Genomic DNA, 19,447 nt, shown 5'->3' on the forward strand with positions numbered 1-19,447 from the left:
CTGTTACACCGCATTCACACAAACGACACTTTTTTTTTTCAGTTGAATACAGTTCCCTTTTTTTATTGTCTCGTCTGTAAAACTCCAAACGCGTTCCATCATACGATACTTCAGAGAGGGGTGCGAGAAACAAAGCCACCAATCAGACACACATTATTAAGGTAGTGTTTCATGTAAAACATCAGAGTGTAAACTGAAGCGCGGGGAGTTCAGCTGGCAGAATTAACAGCCCAGAGCGTTACGATTATAACTCGGTGGAACCCTAAAACATTTAAAAAATAAAATCAACATTAGCAGGCATTAAACTGTCCTGCATCTTCTTTCTTTGATACAAAAACACAATCAAATAAAATAATACAAATAAAAACACTCTTCTGAGGAGTCTGCTATCTGTCCTGCACCCACAGTCATTGGAATAAGAACTACAGCTCCCAGCATGCCTCGCTACATGTGTAGCAACAGCAAGGGGTGATGGGAGCTGTAGTCCTTTTTATACAGTATGTGAAAATCGACACATAAAAACGACAGCGGTGTATTTGCAGATCCTTCATGATCATTAAAGCAGCCAGTTCAGTTCAGTTTCTGTTCTGAAGTCGTGTGTCAGTCTCATTGCATGCAGCCGGCCTCCTAATCACACTGTCGTCCAATCAGAAGTCTTTATCTTCCACAAGCCCATTGTCCCCACCCACATTATTATCCACTCGTGTTTGCAATTACAACTTGGCCCGGCCAATCCGAAGGCTTTATTTCACAAGCAGATTATTCCCAGTCGGAGATCCAATCCTCCCGTCCAATCAGGGGGCCTGTGTTCCAATCCCACTATCCAATCAGTCTTTATTTCACAAGCAGAGTATCACCCCACTCAGTGTGTGAGGGGAGCTTGTAATATTATTATCAGTGAGTCATTTAGCAGACGCTTTTATCCAAAGCGACTTTCAGACACTAGGGGGGTGAACTACGGGGTCAAACTACTCCAGGATTGGTTTAACAGATAACACTTTACAAAAAACAAAAAGAATGAGATTAATAAACTCCTTCAGGACTCTGGATGGAGAACTTTACTGATAAAAAATTCAAAAAAACACACACAGGGGTCAGAGGAAGGAGAATCAGAGGACCCGCTGGTCTCCCTACATGGACATGGTGGTCAGATTCTCGTGGCTCAGGATCCTCTTCCTGGCGTGCGTGGCCCCGTGGCTCGCGGTGGCCCCGCAGTACTCCTGCAGGTTGTGTCTCAGGGTGACCAGGGCCGAGCCCAGGCAGGCCCGGTTGGGGGCCAGCACCCCCCCCGGCAGCTGCAGGAGCACGGTGGCCACGCCCGCCATCCCGTCGTCAGTGGGCTCCAGGGTGATCGGGCCCACCTTGAAGCTGGGGTAGGAGAAGCCCATGAGCTGGGAGAGGAAGGGGTCGGAGCGGCAGAACTGCTGGTAGCTGCTGTGGTGGTGGTGGTGGTTGTTATGGTGATGATTATGGTGGTGTTGTCGTAGAGCGTCCTGTTTCTGGTAGGAAGCTGGTTTGCCTTTTGTTCCCCCAATCCCAACCCCTCCACCTCCTCCGAGCCCCACTTTCCCCCCCTGAGCTCTGGGAAGCAGATAGACCAAGTGACCCCCTCCACTCCCTCCACCACCCTGCTTCTGAAGCAAGAGGAGGTGCGAGGAGGAGGAGGAGGAGGAGGAGGAAGAGGAGGGAGGCCGCGGATGCTGCTGCTGCTGCTGCTGCTCCTCGGGTTCCAGGTAGACGCTGAGCTTGGCGAACGGCCTGGACGCCATCTTGGTCATCTCCTGCAGGTGGCGCTGCTGCTCCTGGCGGAAATCCAGGAACTGCTTGACCTTCCAGAGCAAGACGCAGACCGACAGGAAGAGGAAGAAGCAGGAGAAGAAGACGGAGAAGAAAACGAAGAGATCGATGTGGGCCTGGTCCTGCCGGAGGAACAGCACTCCCTGGGACTCGCTGGAAGCCGCGGCCGCCCCCTCGCCTGCCCCGCCGGTCCCCAGCAACGCGATATAGAATCGGCTGGACTTGAGGGTGTGGACCTCGTGGGGGTAGGTGATCACGACCCGGTCGGTCACCCCGCGCACCACCAGCACGGTGTTCTGGGAGCTCACCGTGATGTAGGTGATCAGACCCGAGGCACGCACCTCCCTCACCCTGGCCAGCGAGGTGGGCTGTTGCTGCTGCAGGGCTTGGCCGCTGCTGGAGCTGGCGTTGGCGTCTCTGGCCCCTCCTCTGATAGGAGACGGCTCCGCGGACGTGCTGATGTGCACGGAGTGGACGCCCGTCTGCTTGTCCACGGTGACCACGAAGGTGTCCGGGGAGTTGGACACGTAGAGCTCCACGCCCCCGAAGGTCACGTCGATGGTGACGCGGATGTCCACGTTGGTGAACTTGGGCTGCGCAGCGAAGAAGACGGTGCGGCCCCTGGGCAGGCTCTTGAGGTTGGGCTCGTGGTAGCAGTTGCTCTGGGACGTGGGGTCGAAGCAGAACTCCTGCTCCACGTTGAACTGCCGGTAGCACTGCCGCCCGTCCACCGGGCTCCCGTTGAAGGAGTCCTTGCACTTGGCACACTGTCAGGAGGGGAGGGGAGGGGAGAGAGAGGGAGGTGGAAGGTGGGAGGGGAGGTGAAAGGGAGAGTGTGAAAAGAGGAGTGGGGGGGAGAGAACACTTTTTACAAATTCTACATGGATACATTTTTTCACCATAAAACACTTCCATGGCCCTCCTGACCCCTCCCTGCCTCTCCCCTCTCCCTACCTGTCCTTGTCTCTCCCCTCTTCTCCCTTTCTCATCTCTCTCCTCTCTCCTTCCTCTCTCCTCTCCCCCCTCTCTCCTCTCTCTCCTCCCTCTCCCCTCCCCTCCTCTCCTCTCTCTCCTCTCCCCTCTCTCTCTCCTCCCTCTCCCCTCTCTCCCCTCTCCCCCTCCTCTCCTCTCTCTCCCCTCCTCTCCTCTCCTCTCCTCCCTCTACTCTCTCCTCTCTCCCCCCTCTCCCCTCTCCTCTCCTCACCTGCAGCTCATAGCAGTTCCTCTTGCTCCCGTCGCTCTGCTGGGACAGACAGGGCAGGGTCTCTGTGTTGTTCTGGCAGGGGCAGCCCGTGCCGTCCACCTCACACGTGTCTGCATGACCGTTACACTTACACCTGGGGGGGTGGAGGGGGGGGGGGTTATGTTTCAGTTATTTAGTGTAACTAATTGTATTTACTGCAGCATCATTTTAACTGCAGTTGTTGTAACTGAAGAAAATAGCATTGTAATAGTGATAGTGACTGTGTTAGTGACAGTGTCTGTGTTAGTGAGTGTGTCTGTGTTAGTGACAGTGACTGTTAGTGACTGTGTGAGTGACAGTGTCTGTGTTAGTGACTGCGATTGCCCTGGCTCTCACTCACTTGCTGCACTTGCCCTCCAGCAGGAAGTACCCCGGCAGGCAGCTCTCACACTTCTCTCCGGAGCTGCTGTTCTGGCAGTTCACACAGATCACATTGTCCTCACGAGGGCCTTCCCCCACCCAGCTGGGGATCTGAAACACAGGAGAGAGTGAACCCCCACACCCACACCCTACCCCCCAACCCTAACCCAAACCCCCCCCCTGCCCCCAACAACAACCCCAGCTGGGGATCTGAAACCCAGGAGAGAGTGAACCCCCAACCCCACACCCTATCCCTACCCCTACCCAGCTGGGGATCTGAAACCCAGGAGAGAGTGAACCCCCAACCCCACACCCTAAACCCCTACCCCTACCCAACTGGGGGTTCTGAAACCCAGGACACAGTGAACCGCAAACCCCTCCCCTCTCTCTCTCCCTCTCTCTCTCACCAGGTCTGGCTCCAGGGGGTATTTGTCCGGCTCTCTCGCTGCTCTCTTGTTCTCCTCGTGGGTGATGCAGATGTCGCTGTTGCCGCGGCAATGCTCCCTGCAGGGCTTGCAAGCCCCTCCCTTCACAGCTGAGCCCACGAAGAGAGGCCGGCACTTCTCACAGTGCTCCCCCTGCAGGCCGGGGTGAGAACAACACACGGTGCAGTCAGACACAATGCAAAATGAAAAACAAACAGTGATCCGAAACGCAGCTATCCGAAGCACAGCGCTCCCTGCTCTTACCATGGTGTTGTTGAAGCACTGCAGGCAGGAGTCCTGGGCCGTCACGTTGGCACAGTTGCTGTGCTTGTTGCAGTGGCACTCCACGGAGCAGTTCTCGCCCACATAGCCAAAGTGGCACTGGCAGCGATTGGGCTCCACGCAGGTGCCATTCACACAGCCCTGCGCACACACCGGCTTACACTGCCCTGTCACACTGAGACAGAGAGAGAGAGGGACTGATCAATAATCAATACAGCTGCCATTCACACAGCCCTGCGCACACACCGGCTTACACTGCCCTGTCACACTGAGACAGAGAGAGAGAGGGACTGATCAATAATCAATACAGGTGCCATTCACACAGCCCTGCGCACACACTGCCCTGTCACACTGAGAGAGAGAGAGGGACTGATCAACAGGTGCCATTCACACAGCCCTGTGCGCACACACCGGCTTACACTGGGGTTTGTCAGACAAACAGACAAACTTGCAGACACACAGATAGACTCACAGACACACAGACAGACTCACAGACTCACTTGTGCAGCATGTACCTGCTCTTGCAGGGGCACTCGTAGCCCTGGAGTTTGTCAGACACACAGACAGACACACAGACTCACAGACTCACTTGTGCAGCGTGTACCCGCTCTTGCAGGGGCACTCGTAGCCCTGGAGTTTGTCGTTGCAGTTCTGCGTGGCGTTGCAGTCGTGGTGTCCGTTCAGACACTCGTTCTCGGGGGGGCAGGACAGGAAGGCCCAGGTCCCGTTGGACTCCGTGCAGGTACCCCCACTCTGACCTGGAGAGGAGAGAGGAGGAGAGGAGAGGCCTAGTCAGCAGAGCACTCAACAACACTGACAAACTCTCACACACACACACACACACACACACACACACACACACACACACACAGTCCCACACAGAGAGACAGGCGTGTTACCTACCCTGCTGGGCTCCCCCCAGGCCCCCTGCAGGCACTGCCCCGCCCCGTTGAGCCCCCGCGCAGCGCACCAGCCGCAGCTGGGCTGGCGAATGCAGGAGGAGCACTGCTGGAGCCGGGAGCACTCGGGGGAACAGCTCTCTGATCCGTTGAGCACCCGGCCACAGCGGCCAGCCACGCAGAGCAGGGGGAGGTAGGAGGGGCTGACACACTGAGAGAGAGAGAGAGAGAGAGACACGGATCAATACAGGAGGGGCTCACAGAGACAGAGACGGATCTATAATCAATACAGGAGGGGCTGACACAGACAGAGAGAGAGAGAGAGAGACACGGATCAATACAGGAGGGGCTCACAGAGACAGAGACTGATCTATAATCAATACAAGAGGGGCTGAGAGACACTGATCAAATACTCAATAACCAATCAATACAGGAGGGGCTCACAGAGACAGACTGATCTATAATCAATACAGGAGGGGCTGAGAGAGACACAGAGAGAGAGAGAGAGTGTGAAAGAAGAGGGGAGAGTCAGTTTGAGAATCAATGTAAAATAGGGAGAGAGAGTGTGTGAGGAGAGGGAGTGAGGGGAGAGTGAGGGGGAGAGAGAGGGAGGGGAGAGGGAGTGAGGAGAGGGAGAGGGGAGAGGGAGGGGAATGAGGAGAGGGAGTGAGGAGAGGGAGGGAGGAGAGGGAGTGACGAGAGGGAGGGGAAGAGGGTCTGCTTGTTACCTGGCTGAGAGACAGACTCCACAGGCATCGCCTCCAGCCCCCGTCAGCCCCCTTGGAGCCCAAGCACTCCCTGCAGGACCTGTGCTGGTGGCAGGGGGTGGGGCAGGGCCGGGGGGGCGAGGACTCCACTGGCATGGGAGACACGTTGAGCAGGGAGTGGCTGAAACACGTCCAGTCGTGGGAGGGGTCACACTGAGGATACGACGGGTCTCCCCTAGAGAGAGGGGAGGGGGGGAGAGATATAACACAAACGCTGGTCTGCTTGACTCTGTCTCTTCTAGTTTCAGTAACCCTGATGAAGGCACTAGAGCCCAAACGCTGGTCTGCTTGACTCGGTCTCTTCTAGTTTCAATAACACTGATGAAGGCACTAGAGCCCAAACGCTGGTCTGCTTGACTCGGTCTCTTCTAGTTTCAATCACACTGATGAAGGCACTAGAGCCCAAACGCTGGTCTGCCTCTCCCCCTCTCCAGCCCTGCCTCTCCCCCTCTCCAGCCCTGCCTCTCCTCCTCTCCAGCCCTGCCTCTCCCCCTCTCCAGCCCTGCCTCTCCCCCTCTCCAGCCCTGCCTCTCCCCCTCTCCAGCCCTGCCTCTCCCCCCTCTCCAGCCCTGCCTCTCCCCTCTCCAGCCCTGCCTCTCTCACCTGTGCGTTTGAACTGCCTTGTCCACATACACTTGCCCGACGCGGTGCACTTGGGGCAGTCCGAGGCCTCGCAGCTGATCTCAGAGCAGTTGCTGGCAGTGAAGATCTCACGCTGGTTGATGCGGCAGTCGTTCTCCAAGGTGCAGCTCCCCTCCCGGCCGATGCAGGCCCCCTCAGGGCAGTTAGTGCACCACTTGCACTGCTGAACCATCTGAGGGGGCGACAAGCAGGGAGATTAGCAGAGATTAGTAGAGACAATGCTTCCCTATGCTTTACCAGACCTCTCTGTGCTTTACATTGCTTCCCTATGCTTTACCAGACCTCTCTGTGCTTTACAATGCTTCCCTATGCTTTACCAGACCTCTCTGTGCTTTACAATGCTTCCCTATGCTTTACCAGACCTCTCTGTGCTTTACAATGCTTCCCTATGCTTTACCAGACCTCTCTGTGCTTTACAATGCTTCCCTATGCTTTACCACACCTCTCAGGTGCTCACCTGTGTGGGGGGCAGGTTCATGGTTTTGGGGTGTCGGGCGAGACACTCACTGCAGGTGTGCAATCTGCGGCACTCATCCGGAGAGCGAGGCACGGGGAGACACTGAGACTGTCCCGTACTGCACCCCAATCTAGAAAGAGAGATAACACACACACACACTGACACACAGGGTATAGTGTAGTTCTGTTGTGCAGCTGTGTAGTTGTATAGTGTAGTTGTGTAGCGGTGTTGTTGTGTAGTTGTATAGTTGTGTAGCAGTGTAGCAGTGTAGTTGTGTAGTGTAGTTGTATAGCTGTGTAGTTGTATAGCTGTGTAGTTGTATAGCTGTGTAGCGGTGTAGTTGTGTAGTTGTGTAGCGGTGTTGTATAGACTCACCGGTCGGCCGTGTCTGCAGACACACAGCTCTCTCTCCACCACACACAGCTCCCGCTGCTCTGGTTACAGGAGCTGGCTGTGGTCAGCACCAGGCAGGGGTCAGAGGGGCAGGGTGAGGGTCAGCATGCGCCCCAGCGCGACCCCGTTGAACCCGCCGCACAGGAAGAGGCGCCCCCCACCGCCACAGCCATGGCGTGAGAGACAGAGGGGTCGAGAGGCACGCCCTGCCAGGACTCTGAGAGGAGAGGAGTGAGGGGGGGGGGAGAGAGAGAGAGAGACAGAGGGGGGGGGGGGGGGTCAAAAGCAGCACTGCATGAGAAGTATCACAGGATTACGTTTCCTGTGGTTTCCGTGCTCTTGTTTAGATGCGTCTCGTGTGGGCATCGTGGATCCCTCACTCACTTTGCTGGGCTGCACCCAGGTGTTGCAGTGGGATCTGGTAGAGCAGCACTGTGTCTGTGTCTGTGTCAGTGTGTGTCAGTGTGTCTCAGTGTGTGTGTCTCAGTGTGTGTGTCTCAGTGTGTCAGTACCTGGCTGGCTGGGCTGCACCCAGGTGTTGCAGTTGATCTGGTAGAGCAGCACTGTGTCTGTGTGTGTATCTCAGTGTGTCTCAGTGTGTGTGTCTCAGTGTGTCTCAGTGTGTCAGTACCTGGCTGGCTGGGCTGCACCCAGGTGTTGCAGTTGATCTGGTAGAGCAGCACTGTGTCTGTGTGTGTCTCAGTGTGTCTCAGTGTGTCTCAGTGTTGTCTCAGTGTGTCTCAGTGTGTCAGTACCTGGCTGGCTGGGCTGCACCCAGGTGTTGCAGTTGATCTGGTAGAGCAGCACTGTGTCTGTGTGTGTGTCAGTGTGTGTCAGTGTGTCTCAGTGTGTCTCAGTGTGTCAGTACCTGGCTGGCTGGGCTGCACCCAGGTGTTGCAGTTGATCTGGTAGAGCAGCACTGTATCTGTGTGTGTGTCAGTGTGTCTCAGTGTGTGTATCTCAGTGTGTCTCAGTGTGTCAGTACCTGGCTGGCTGGGCTGCACCCAGGTGTTGCAGTTGATCTGGTAGAGCAGCACTGTGTCTGTGTGTGTCTCAGTGTGTCTCAGTGTGTGTGTCTCAGTGTGTCTCAGTGTGTCAGTACCTGGCTGGCTGGGCTGCACCCAGGTGTTGCAGTTGATCTGGTAGAGCAGCACTGTGTTGCTGAACGCCTCCTGCTCAGTGCGCCCCCCCACGATCACCATGGTGTCCTGGAAGAGAGCCCCCATGTGGAGGAAGCGAGACAGCGGCTACCAGAGAGAGAGAGAGAGAGAGAGAGAGAGAGAGAGAGAGAGAGAGAGAGAGGAGAGAGAGAGAGAGAGAGGGTACTATACAATACAGCAACACAGATACGATTACACTGTTTAACTATGGTGGAGTGTGTGTGCAGGGTATAGGAGATAGAGTGTAGGGTGCAGGGTATAGGAGATAGTGTGTAGGGTGCAGGGTACAGTGTGAAGGGTGCATGGTACAGTGTGTAGGGTGCAGGGTATAGGAGATAGAGTGTAGGGTGCAGGGTACAGTGTGTAGGGTGTAGGAGATAGAGTGTAGGGTGCAGGGTACAGTGTGTAGGGTGTAGGAGATAGAGTGTAGGGTGCAGGTGCAGGGTGCAGGGTACAGTGTGCAGGGTGCAGGGTGCAGGGTACAGTACCTTCTTGCCCTGTGACGGAGCGAGCAGGCTCCAGGTCAGGTTGGGGTAGAAGAGGCTGTAGAGCTCAGCAGACGGAGCCACGGACCCCACGTGGAAGCGATAGCCTCCGAACAGGTAGAGCGCGTCCGTGCCCTCGTGATACACGGCAGAGTGACCGTACAGACCTGTGTGGACAGCGAGGCGCCCGTTACGCAAGCAGAACCTCCACGGGGAGCCTCTGTGGTTAATTCACTCGGGAGGATGACCCGGGTTATTCCATAGCATCCTCGCGTGTGGATACGCTGGGAGCGCACACACACCCATTCACTTTATCAGGGATGGAAACTAGACTCCTATTGCACAGCACTGTCACCCAGTCCAGGTTTTACTACCAGCTTGATCAGCCCCCAGTGTGTCTAGCTAACAAGCTCAGGTGTGTCTTATTATTAAACTCCTAGCAAAACCAGGAGCGGATCAAACTGCTCTGCAATAGGAATCTTATTCCCATCCCTATGAGTGTACGTCAATACAGAGACCAATTCAATACAATACAGAGATCACCAGGGATGGCAATAAGACGAGCAGAGCAGTCTCACCAACTCCAGGTTGTATTTAGCAGTAGTTAGCGGTTGGTTGTACTTGAATGGTGTAATTTCTAATTTCTATTATAATTAGTAAGACTTCGAGGGTGTAGTTGCTGTTCTTACCAGTAGGGGGCGTCCCAGTCTGCAGCCCCGCGCTCCAGTTCCCAGTCTCCAGGTTGAACTCCAGCAACTTGTTGTTGAACCCGTGTTCAGGGGAGTACCCTCCAATCAGCAGCAGGGAGCGGCCGCGACGCACTGTCAGGGTGTGACCCGCCACCGGGGGGAGCAGGAGAGACTGTACCGAAGAGGAGAGGGGAGGAGAGGGGGGAGAGAGAGGGGGTGAGGGTGGAGAGAGGGGGTGGAGGGGAGAGAGGGGAGAGGGGAACGAGAGAGGGGAGAGGGGAACGAGAGAGGGGAGAGGGGAATGAGAGGGGGAAGAGAGATGGAGAGAGGGGGGGGAGAGAGAGGGAGAGGGGAGGGGGGAGGGGGGAGAGAGAGTGGGCAGAGGCGAGGTGTGTTTGTGTTACAGTCACTAACACAAACTCTGAGTGTCACCTCTATTGTCTCAGTATCCCTGCTCTTCCTCAGATACATCTCCCCCTCTTTCTCCCTCCCCCCTTGACTCTCTCCCTTCTCTCATCCCTTTCCCCTCCCTCCCTCCCTCCCTCCCTCTCATTAATCCCTCTCTCTCTCTCTTACGTTCTCCTGTCTCCACTGCAGTGTCACCAGGTTGAGGCTCCACATGTCCGAGGCCACGCCCCCCTGCGTCAGCCCGCCCGTCACGAACATGGCGTTCTGATTGGCCACGAAGGCGGCCGCGTGGAAGTAGCGAGGGGCGGGGCCAGGGCTGCCGTCAGCCGTGCTGGTGAGCATCTGAGTCCAGCGGCGATCCGAGATAGAGAACCTGAGAGAGAGAGAGAGAGAGAGAGAGAGAGAGAGAGAGAGAGATTATTATAAACACAGACACACACAATGAGGTTTCCTGGATGAAAGTCCCAGTCCTCCGTACCTGTAGACGTTTCCCAGAATGCCCTCCCGCAGAGACAAGCCCCCGAAGAGCCACAGTGTGGAGTCGGGCCCTTCGACCAGAGAGTGAGCGAACCTCTGCAGGAACCGGTGAGCCTGGTTCTGAGAGAGAGAGAGAGAGAGAGTTAGGGGGGACCAGTGAGAGAGAGAGAAACAGAGAGAGAGAGAGAGAGAGAGAGAGAGAGACAGGAAGGTAAGAGACGTTGACAGAAGCTCGGGGTGAAGCAGGGGGGGCAGCGTGGCCTCACCGTGGTGCGCTGCGTGTCTATCAGCGTCTCCCAGATGATCCTGGACGAGTTCACCGGAAGAGAGCAGTCCGACCCAGCGAAGCCCTCTGTGCAAACACACACCCCCAGACTCTGAAACACACAGAGAGACAGAGAGAGACAGAGAGGGTTACTAACACACACACACACACCCACACACACACCCACACACACACACACACACACACACACACACACACACACACACCCCCAGTAAACACAGAGGGGTTACTGAGAGACAGGCCACCCCCACAGCTGTCTGCGTCTCTGGGATACTCACAGTGTTGCAGGCTCCTCGCCCCTGGCTCTCTCCACACCCCCCGGGACACACCTCCAGGGTGCAGTCGGGGCCAGCGAAGCCGCTCTCACACACACACACCCCCTCCTGGCAGCGCTGAGCCGGGGGGCAGCCCGGGGGGGGCACAGCGCCGCACACGCAGGGAGGCGTTGAACCCGACAGGAGAGAGGGGCCAGGGGCTGTCAGTCATGTTCACCTCGAAATACACTGCCACCAGCCCTGAGAGAGGGAGGGAGGGAGGAGGGAGAGAGGGAAGAGGGGAGAGAACAGGGAGGGAGGGAAGAGGGAGGGAGAAGGGAGAGAGGGAGGAAGAGAGGGAGGGGAGAGAGGGAGGGAGGAAGAGAGGGAGGGGAGAGTGGAGGGAGGAGGAGGAGGGAGGGACATACAAATGTTAAAATTGGTATTTATATTATTTTGCAACTTAATACAATTTTTTTTGTTGTTGTTTTATTACTGAAAGTGTTTATTCGGGTTGCTAGGTTACCTGAGGCAGCGGCCACTGTGATTGGCTCGTTCCTGGCCGTCCCACAGAACGCACCAATCAGGTTGCGGTCGGAGCGCAGCACCCCATCACTGAGGAACTCCGGGAGCCCGTCAAACACATAGACATAGTTACTCTGAGAGAGAGAGAGAGAGAGAGAGAGAGAGAGAGAGAGAGAGAGAGAGAGAGAGAGAGAGAGAGACATTAGTATAGAATTAGAGTCCAAACGCTGGTCTGCGTGACTCGGTCTCTTCTAGTTTCAGTCACACTGTCGCACTCACAGTGCAGTTTGTGTTGACGTCTGGATGGATAGTCAGGCTCATGCTGGGGCACTGGCTCTCTCCAGAGCAGGGCTGCAGGTGGCTGGAGGCTGACAGGACCCACAGGCAGTAGGACAGCCCCCCCTCGGAGACCCCCAGCCCCCTCGCAGAGCCCAGCGCCATGGAGGTCACATTGGGGAGGAACACGCGGCCCCCACACTCCAGGTAACAGGTACCGTTATTCCTGAGAGAGGGAGAGGAGAGGAGAGGAGAGAGGAGTGGTGAGAACAGCATGTTTCTCATCAGTGTCTCTCACCGTCACACACACAACGAGAGAGGAGAACGAGACACACACACACACACACACACACACACACACACACACAGTCGCTGGGGGTCTCTCTCTCTCACCGGGGGTCCCCATAGTGTCCGCTCACACACTTCTCGCAGTGCTGCCCCTCGGTGGCGTCCCCGCAGTGGCACACCCCCCCGCTCCCCTCGCAGAATCCCAGCTCTTCCAGTCCGTGACCATTGCAGGCGCACTGGGAGCAGCCCCCCAGCTCCACAGCGCTGCCAAAACTGCCAGGCCGGCACAGCTCACAACGCTCACCCTGCGTCCAGTCTGAGAGAGGAGAGAGGAGAGAGGAGAGGGAAGAGAGGGAGGAGAGGGAAGAGAGGAGAGAGGAGAGGGAAGAGAGGGAGGAGAGGGGAGAGGGAAGGGAGGAGAGAGGAGAGAGGAGAGGAGAGGGAGGGAGGAGAGAGGAGAGGGAAGGGAGGAGAGAGGAGAGGGAAGGGTAGGGAGGAGAGGGAAGGGTAGGGAGATGGGAGAGAGGGTAGAGAGGGTAGAGAGGGGGAGAGGAGAGATGTAAGTTAATCTGTTCAGTTCACCGTCTCTTGAATATAAATTAATTTGTGAAATACAAACACACACAGACGCACACGCACACACGCACACACGCACACACACCTTGGCAGTGGTCGCAGACCCCCAGTCCAGTCTCACAGGTGCTGTGGAAGTTGCAGCCGCAGTCCAGCTCACACTCCACCCCGCTCTGCTCCACCGCGCTGCTGTTGGAGGTCCAGCCCAGCTCACACTGGCACAGATAGTCCGGGGGACCACTGCACTGCCCGTGCACACACTCGTTATAGCAGCTGAGAGGAGAGGGGGAGACAGGAGAGAGGAGAGGAGAGGGGGAGACAGGAGAGAGGAGAGGAGAGGGGGAGAGGAGAGAGGAGAGGAGAGGGGGAGGCGAGAGGCGGGGGAGAGAGAGAGAGGAGACAGGGAGGAGAGAGGAGAGAGGAGAGGAGAGAGGGAGGAGAGAGAGGAGAGAGGAGAGGAGAGAGGGAGGAGAGGAGGGGGAGAGAGAGGAGGGGGAGAGAGGAGAGAGGAGAGGAGAGAGGGAGAGGGAGGAGAGAGGCGAGAGAGGCGGGGGAGAGAGAGAGAGGAGACAGGGAGGAGAGAGGAGAGAGGAGAGGAGAGAGGGAGGAGAGAGAGGAGAGAGGAGAGGAGAGAGGGAGGAGAGAGAGGAGAGAGGAGAGGAGAGAGGGAGGAGAGGAGGGGGAGAGAGAGGAGGGGGAGAGAGGAGAGAGGAGAGGAGAGAGGGAGGCGAGAGAGGCGGGGGAGAGAGAGAGAGGAGACAGGGAGGAGAGAGGAGAGAGGAGAGGAGAGAGGGAGGAGAGAGAGGAGAGAGGAGAGGAGAGAGGGAGGAGAGAGAGGAGAGAGGAGAGGAGAGAGGGAGGAGAGGAGGGGGAGAGAGAGGAGGGGGAGAGAGGAGAGAGGAGAGAGGAGAGGAGACAGAGAGGAGAGAGGGAGGAGAGAGGAGAGGAGAGGGGAGAAAGGAGAGGGGAGAGGAGAGAGGAGGGGGAGAGAGGAGAGAGAGGAGAGAGGAGAGGAGAGGATAGGAGAGGGGAGAGGGGAGAGGGGAGAGAGGTTACACAAAGCTCTGCACTAGAGCTACACAAACTGATTATTCGGATGAAGCTCTCCCTATCCCCCCTACCCCCTCTCCCAGAGACACACAGTCTCTCCCCCCTCTCCCCTCTCCCCTCCCCCCCTCTCCCCGCTCCCCTCTCAGACTCACGTGCGGTTGCAGTGCTGCACCCCGTCCCCGGTGTACCCGCGGTGGCAGTGGCACTGGTAGGAATCCGGCGTGTTGTGGCAGGAGGCGTAGGGGTGGCAGACGTGGCTCCCCAGCCGGCACTCGTCCACGTCCGGGCAGCTGCGGTAGGACCAGAGGGCCGGCTCCCAGGAGGGCAGGGAGGGGTGAGACGCAGACACGGCCGCGGAGCAGTTCGGGAAGCCAGCCGGGTCACGCAGCCCGGAGTAACCACCGTGCAGACACCTGGGGAGAGGAGGAGAGGAGAGGAGAGAGGGAGGGAGAGAGGGAGGGAGAGGAGAGAGGGAGGGAGAGAGCCGACAGCAGGACGCGAGTAAGAACACAGCTTCTCTTCCCTGTGACCTGCCGATAGCAGAGTGCGAGAGCGTGAACAGAGCCTCCCTCACCTGCCGACAGCAGAGTGCGAGAGCGTGAACAGCGCCTCCCTCACCTGCCGATAGCAGAGTGCGAGAGCGTGAACAGAGCCTCCCTCACCTGCCGACAGCAGAGTGCGAGAGCGTGAACAGAGCCTCCCTCACCTGCCGACAGCAGAGTGCGAGAGCGTGAACAGAGCCTCCCTCACCTGCCGACAGCAGAGTGCGAGAGCGTGAACAGAGCCTCCCTCACCTGCCGATAGTGGGGTTGTCCTGGTTTCCACACCAGCCGCACTCGAAGTTCTGCAGGCAATCCTGACACGAAGTGTGCTGAGAGCAATCCAGACACTGCGGCGCCGAGTGCACACTGAGAGAGGGAGGAGAGAGGGTTAAAACACACCGATGAAGACTCTAGAGGCCCGATCGCTGGCCTGCGTGGCTGGCTTGAGCAGGCGGTTCTTTTCCCCCTGCGCTTGGCCCCCCGGGGTTCGAAGCTCACCTGTCGTACCAGTCCCTGCACTCTCCGAAGGGGAACTTGGTGAGGTACGCGGCGAAGAAGAAGCAGCTCTGAGCAGACTGGCACCACGCACACTGACTGGAGTTAGAGAGGCACTCCCCGCAGGACCTGCGCCTGAGAGAGAGACAGACAGACAGAGACAGCGGCGTTACTCTGTTACTGGCTGCAACGACGGTGTGTTCAGTCTCTCTCTGGTCCCGTGCTCTGCTCTAGTCTCTCACTGGTTGCACTGTGTGGGGCAGCTCTCTGCGTTTCGGATCGACCCCTCCACTCGACCCCTCCGGCTGCACACGAAGTCTCCCTTCTTGTTGCTGCTGATCTGCCACTCGCAGTACGGGTCCTGCAGAGGGACAAAATACAAAACACAACACCAGCCCGTCAGTGAGACTCTCCTCTCTGTGCAGCATCCACAGTCCCTATAATCCTCACACACACACTCAGTGAGACACTAACAGAGAGACAGAGACACACTGTCTTCTCCTCTCTCTCTCTCTCTCTCTCTCACCTTGCTGCAGGAGCCGCAGTCCCTGTACTCATCGCACAGCACGCAGTTCCCGGGTGTCAGGATGAGCTGCAGTTCCCCTCCCGCACACTGGGTGGTGGTGCTGCTGTGCGCCGGGTCGACGCGCGGCAGGCAGGAGCTGCTGTGGGAGCACCAGCCGCAGGCCTGGTCCGCCAGGCAGGCGAGGCAGGAGGGGTAACGAGAGCAGGAGCCAGACAGGAAGGGCTCCAGGAACAGGAACGAGATCTCCTGCAACACAGACAGAATTAAAAACCACAAAACACAGGCAGTGTGCAGGGTGCAGGGTGCAGTGTGCAGGGTGCAGGGTGCAGGGTGCAGTATGCAGGGTGCAGTGTGTAGGGTGTAGGGTGTAGGGTGCAGGGTGTAGGGTGCAGTGTGCAGGGTGCAGTGTGTAGGGTGCAGGGTGCAGTGTGTAGGGTGTAGGGTGCAGGGTGCACTCACGCTGCCCCCCGGCACTCCGGTCCGGTTCCAGGTCAGGGTCAGCTCGCTCGTCTGCCCGTTCCCCGAGTTGTTCAGGTACCCCTCGATCTGCACGGCGTACTTGTTTCCGCGCTCCAGGTTCTGGAACAACCGCTCCCCCCCAGAACGCTCCAGACGCAGGCTCATCTTATCCTGCTGCACTGCCCAGCGACCCAGCTCCTCCGACTGGGGAGAGGAGAGAGAGGGGAGAGGAGAGGAGAGAGAGGGGAGCAGAGAGAGGAGAGGAGAGGGGAGAGAGAGGAATGGAGAGAGGGGGAGAGGACAGAGGGGGAGAGGAGAGGGGGGAGAGGAGAGAGAGGGGGGAGAGGAGAGAGGGGGAGAGGAGAGAGGGGGGAGAGAGGGGGGAGAGGAGAGAGAGGGGGAGGCGAGGAGAGAGGTGATTATTAATCATTATTATCATAATCGTCATGTTCCCAGTGACCCAGCTCCTCCAGCTAGGAACCTCATTGGCTGAGACGATCCAATAACAGGTATAATGAATTATAATATTGTATTATACCAGTATTGACAATGTATTGCACTAGTATTGTATTGTACTGCATTGCATTGCATTGCGCTGGTTCTGTACTGGTACTGCTCTGGTGTGTCCCTCACCGGCTCCACAGTGTTGGGGCCCTTGCCGATCCGCGCCGCCACGTACAGCCTCTGGACCCGGGCCCACACCGACACCACATCCCCCGGGCCGGGGCTGCTCCACAGCGGGTGGATGAAGCCCTTGAAGGCCAGAGTCACGTCCATCTCAGTGGAGGGGTTCAGAGTGATGGAGGTGCTGCGCACGATAGACACCTGGGGAGAGGAGAGAGAGAGGGGTCAGAGAGACTGGAGAGTCACAGAGAGGAGAGGAGAGAGAGGTCAGAGAGACAGGAGAGTCACAGAGAGGAGAGGAGAGGAGGGAGAGAGAGAGGGGAGAGAGAGGTCAGAGAGACTGGAGAGTCACAGAGAGGAGAGGAGAGGAGGGAGAGAGAGAGGAGAGGAGAGGAGGGAGAGAGAGAGGGGAGAGAGGGGTCAGAGAGACAGGGAGAGTCACAGAGAGGAGAGGAGAGGAGAGAGACTGGAGAGTCACAGAGAGGAGAGGAGAGGAGGGAGAGAGAGAGGGGAGAGAGGGGTCAGAGAGACAGGGAGAGTCACAGAGAGGAGAGGAGAGGAGAGGAGAGAGACTGGAGAGTCACAGAGAGGAGAGAAGAGGAGGAGCGGGGGGAGAGAGACTGGAGAGTCACAGAGAGGAGAGGAGAGGGTGGAGAGAGGGGTCAGAGAGACAGGGAGAGTCACAGAGAGGAGAGGAGAGGAGAGGAGAGGAGAGGAGAGGAGCGGAGCGGGGGGAGAGAGACTGGAGAATCACAGAGAGGAGAGGAGAGGGGGGAGAGAGAGAGGGGAGAGAGGGATTAGAGACAGGAGAGTCACAGAAAGGAGAGGAGAGGAGAGGAGAGGAGAGGAGAGAGACTGGAGAGTCACAGAGAGGAGAGGAGAGGGTGGAGAGAGGGGTCAGAGAGACAGGGAGAGTCACAGAGAGTAGAGGAGAGGAGAGGAGAGGAGAGGAGAGGAGAGGAGAGAGACTGGAGAATCACAGAGAGGAGAGGAGAGGGGGGAGAGAGAGAGGGGAGAGAGGGATTAGAGACAGGAGAGTCACAGAAAGGAGAGGAGAGGAGAGGAGCGGGGGAGAGAGACTGGAGAGTCACAGAGAGGAGAGGAGAGGGGGGAGAGAGAGAGAGGGGAGAGAGGGATTAGAGACAGGAGAGTCACAGAGAGGAGAGGGGGGAGAGGAGAGGAGAGAGAGAGAGAGGGGTTAGAGAGACTGCACAGAGTCACACAGACAGGGAAGAGGGGAGAGAGGAGGGGGAGAGAGAGGGACTGCAGAGGGGTTCGAGCGTCTGTGGTCCTGACCTTGTCGGGCTGCGAGTCGTTGCGTGGGTTCTGGAAGGTGAGCAGGTGGATGCCCGGGGCGTGGTTGTCTCTCTGGCAGTCCTCCAGCGAGGTGATGAAGCGAGTCTTCTCACCCCACCATCCGTAAGCTCTGGAGATCTGATCAACACGACAGGACGAGGACTCTGAAACACACAGGGGGACACCGTCAGGGAGAGACACGGGGAAACAGTCAGGGAGGGAAGGGGAGAGAGACACACACAGACACAGTCAGAGACACACACAGACTCACCTGTCACAGGTATGCACGTCTCGTTCTGGACGCACCAGCCGAATTCCCCGGGGGCCTGGGGCAGGGAGTCAGAGCGCCCGCTGAACACCAGACAGGACTGGCAGTCAGACAGGAAGCGAGCCAGACCCAGGCAGCCTGCACTGCCACACTGTGGACAGGAGGACACACTGCAAGTCAGTGTACAGAACACAGACTGGGATATATTACACTGACAAGACAAGGGGGAGAGAGACTGGCTGTGATGCAGGGGATAGAAACCTGCAGTTCACAATTATTTATTAACTACTGCAGACAGAAAGAGAGAGAGAGAGGCAGAGACAGAGAACCAACAGACAGACAGAGAGACAGACAGAGAGACTCACGCCGCTGTCGGGCTGGTAGGACCTGCAGCCCCCCCCACACCAGCTGCACTCGGGGTTCTTGGAGCAGGAGCTCTCCTCCGAATACATGGAGCAGTAATCCAGCTGGTGCTGCCCAGGAGAGAGAGAGAGAGAGACTGGGTCAGCACTTCGTGCACAGGGACAGGGAGCATGTTAATAAAGCTAATAGGAGAATGGGTTTGAAAGATGGCTTTTTAAATGGCTGATTGAATCAAGGAGCAGTGAGCCACGAAGGGCAGGTTAGCACACACCTGTTGTCTGGGTGACCAGAGGCCCGTTTGTTTGGTAAACAGACTAACATCTCCCCCACCACCCCCACCACCCCACACACTGAGCCAGCAAGGCGAGACTGGGAGAGGGTACGGGTCACTGAGCACCCCTTTACAAGGAGTGCTCTTAATATAACAGTGAATCCCACTTACTATCACCACAGAGAAACGTCCCAAACGCAGAGGTGGGAATAAGACTCCCGCTGCACAGCAGTGTGATCCATTCCTGGTTTCACTAGGAGTTTAATAAGACACACTGGGGGCTGATCAAGCTGGTAGTAAAACCTGGACTGGGTGACACTGCTGTGCAATAGGAGTCTGATTTCTATCCCTGGAATGTCAGATTCTAATGGGAGTCAATTGGGAGAAGCTTCTAATTATATAATCACACACACACACACACACAGTTAGTGCTGCACAAACAGATTCTTCAAATCAGTTCCTAACAATCAGACGAGGGTCGCTGGTGTCCATCGGGCTGATTTTACCGTTCAGAGCGAATTCAGAAACAGCTGCTTGGGTCTGTGTGGGTCGCTTTGAGTCTTTAAGAAAAGCAGCGATCATCACAAACCCAAGCAGCTGTTTCTTAATTCACTCTGAACGTTAAAATCAGCCCGATCGACACCAGAGACCCTCATCTGACTGTCAGCCGTCCTTCGGATGAGACGTAAAACAAACGAGCTCCTATTGGAAGTGACTCTGCAGCAGCAGCAGCAGCAGCAGGTGTTGATGATGCAGAGTTCACCCCCCTAGTCTCTGTGAGTCTCTTCGGATCGCAGCGTCTGCTGAATGACTCATTATTAACGGATTCCTGTGAATAATGGACTGGGCGGTTCGGGCGGTCCGGGC

General features: G+C 57.1%; 1 protein-coding gene across 1 annotated transcript in view; it reads right to left on the reverse strand.

Moving 5' to 3' along the window:
• Positions 1-134: 134 nt before the first annotated feature.
• The window catches only part of LOC117433825 (multiple epidermal growth factor-like domains protein 8), a 27,437-nt gene continuing 8,124 nt past the window's right edge, over positions 135-19,447 (reverse strand). The window contains 36 exon segments of the mRNA XM_059019904.1: positions 135-2,564; positions 3,002-3,134; positions 3,381-3,511; positions 3,808-3,978; positions 4,090-4,282; positions 4,697-4,860; positions 5,011-5,217; positions 5,735-5,922; positions 5,925-5,948; positions 6,377-6,587; positions 6,873-7,002; positions 7,248-7,354; positions 7,356-7,424; positions 7,427-7,482; positions 8,368-8,512; positions 8,914-9,077; positions 9,600-9,771; positions 10,176-10,380; positions 10,486-10,604; positions 10,751-10,861; positions 11,049-11,187; positions 11,189-11,285; positions 11,551-11,683; positions 11,829-12,051; positions 12,219-12,429; positions 12,775-12,959; positions 13,889-14,149; positions 14,531-14,644; positions 14,777-14,908; positions 15,016-15,134; positions 15,300-15,545; positions 15,759-15,962; positions 16,392-16,583; positions 17,679-17,842; positions 17,950-18,097; positions 18,312-18,419. Of these exon segments, the coding sequence (XP_058875887.1) occupies positions 1,131-2,564; positions 3,002-3,134; positions 3,381-3,511; positions 3,808-3,978; positions 4,090-4,282; positions 4,697-4,860; positions 5,011-5,217; positions 5,735-5,922; positions 5,925-5,948; positions 6,377-6,587; positions 6,873-7,002; positions 7,248-7,354; positions 7,356-7,424; positions 7,427-7,482; positions 8,368-8,512; positions 8,914-9,077; positions 9,600-9,771; positions 10,176-10,380; positions 10,486-10,604; positions 10,751-10,861; positions 11,049-11,187; positions 11,189-11,285; positions 11,551-11,683; positions 11,829-12,051; positions 12,219-12,429; positions 12,775-12,959; positions 13,889-14,149; positions 14,531-14,644; positions 14,777-14,908; positions 15,016-15,134; positions 15,300-15,545; positions 15,759-15,962; positions 16,392-16,583; positions 17,679-17,842; positions 17,950-18,097; positions 18,312-18,419 (6,810 nt within the window). The 3' untranslated portion in view covers positions 135-1,130.

The sequence above is a fragment of the Acipenser ruthenus genome, unplaced genomic scaffold (genome assembly GCF_902713425.1).
Source record: "Acipenser ruthenus unplaced genomic scaffold, fAciRut3.2 maternal haplotype, whole genome shotgun sequence".
Taxonomy (NCBI): domain Eukaryota; kingdom Metazoa; phylum Chordata; class Actinopteri; order Acipenseriformes; family Acipenseridae; genus Acipenser; species Acipenser ruthenus.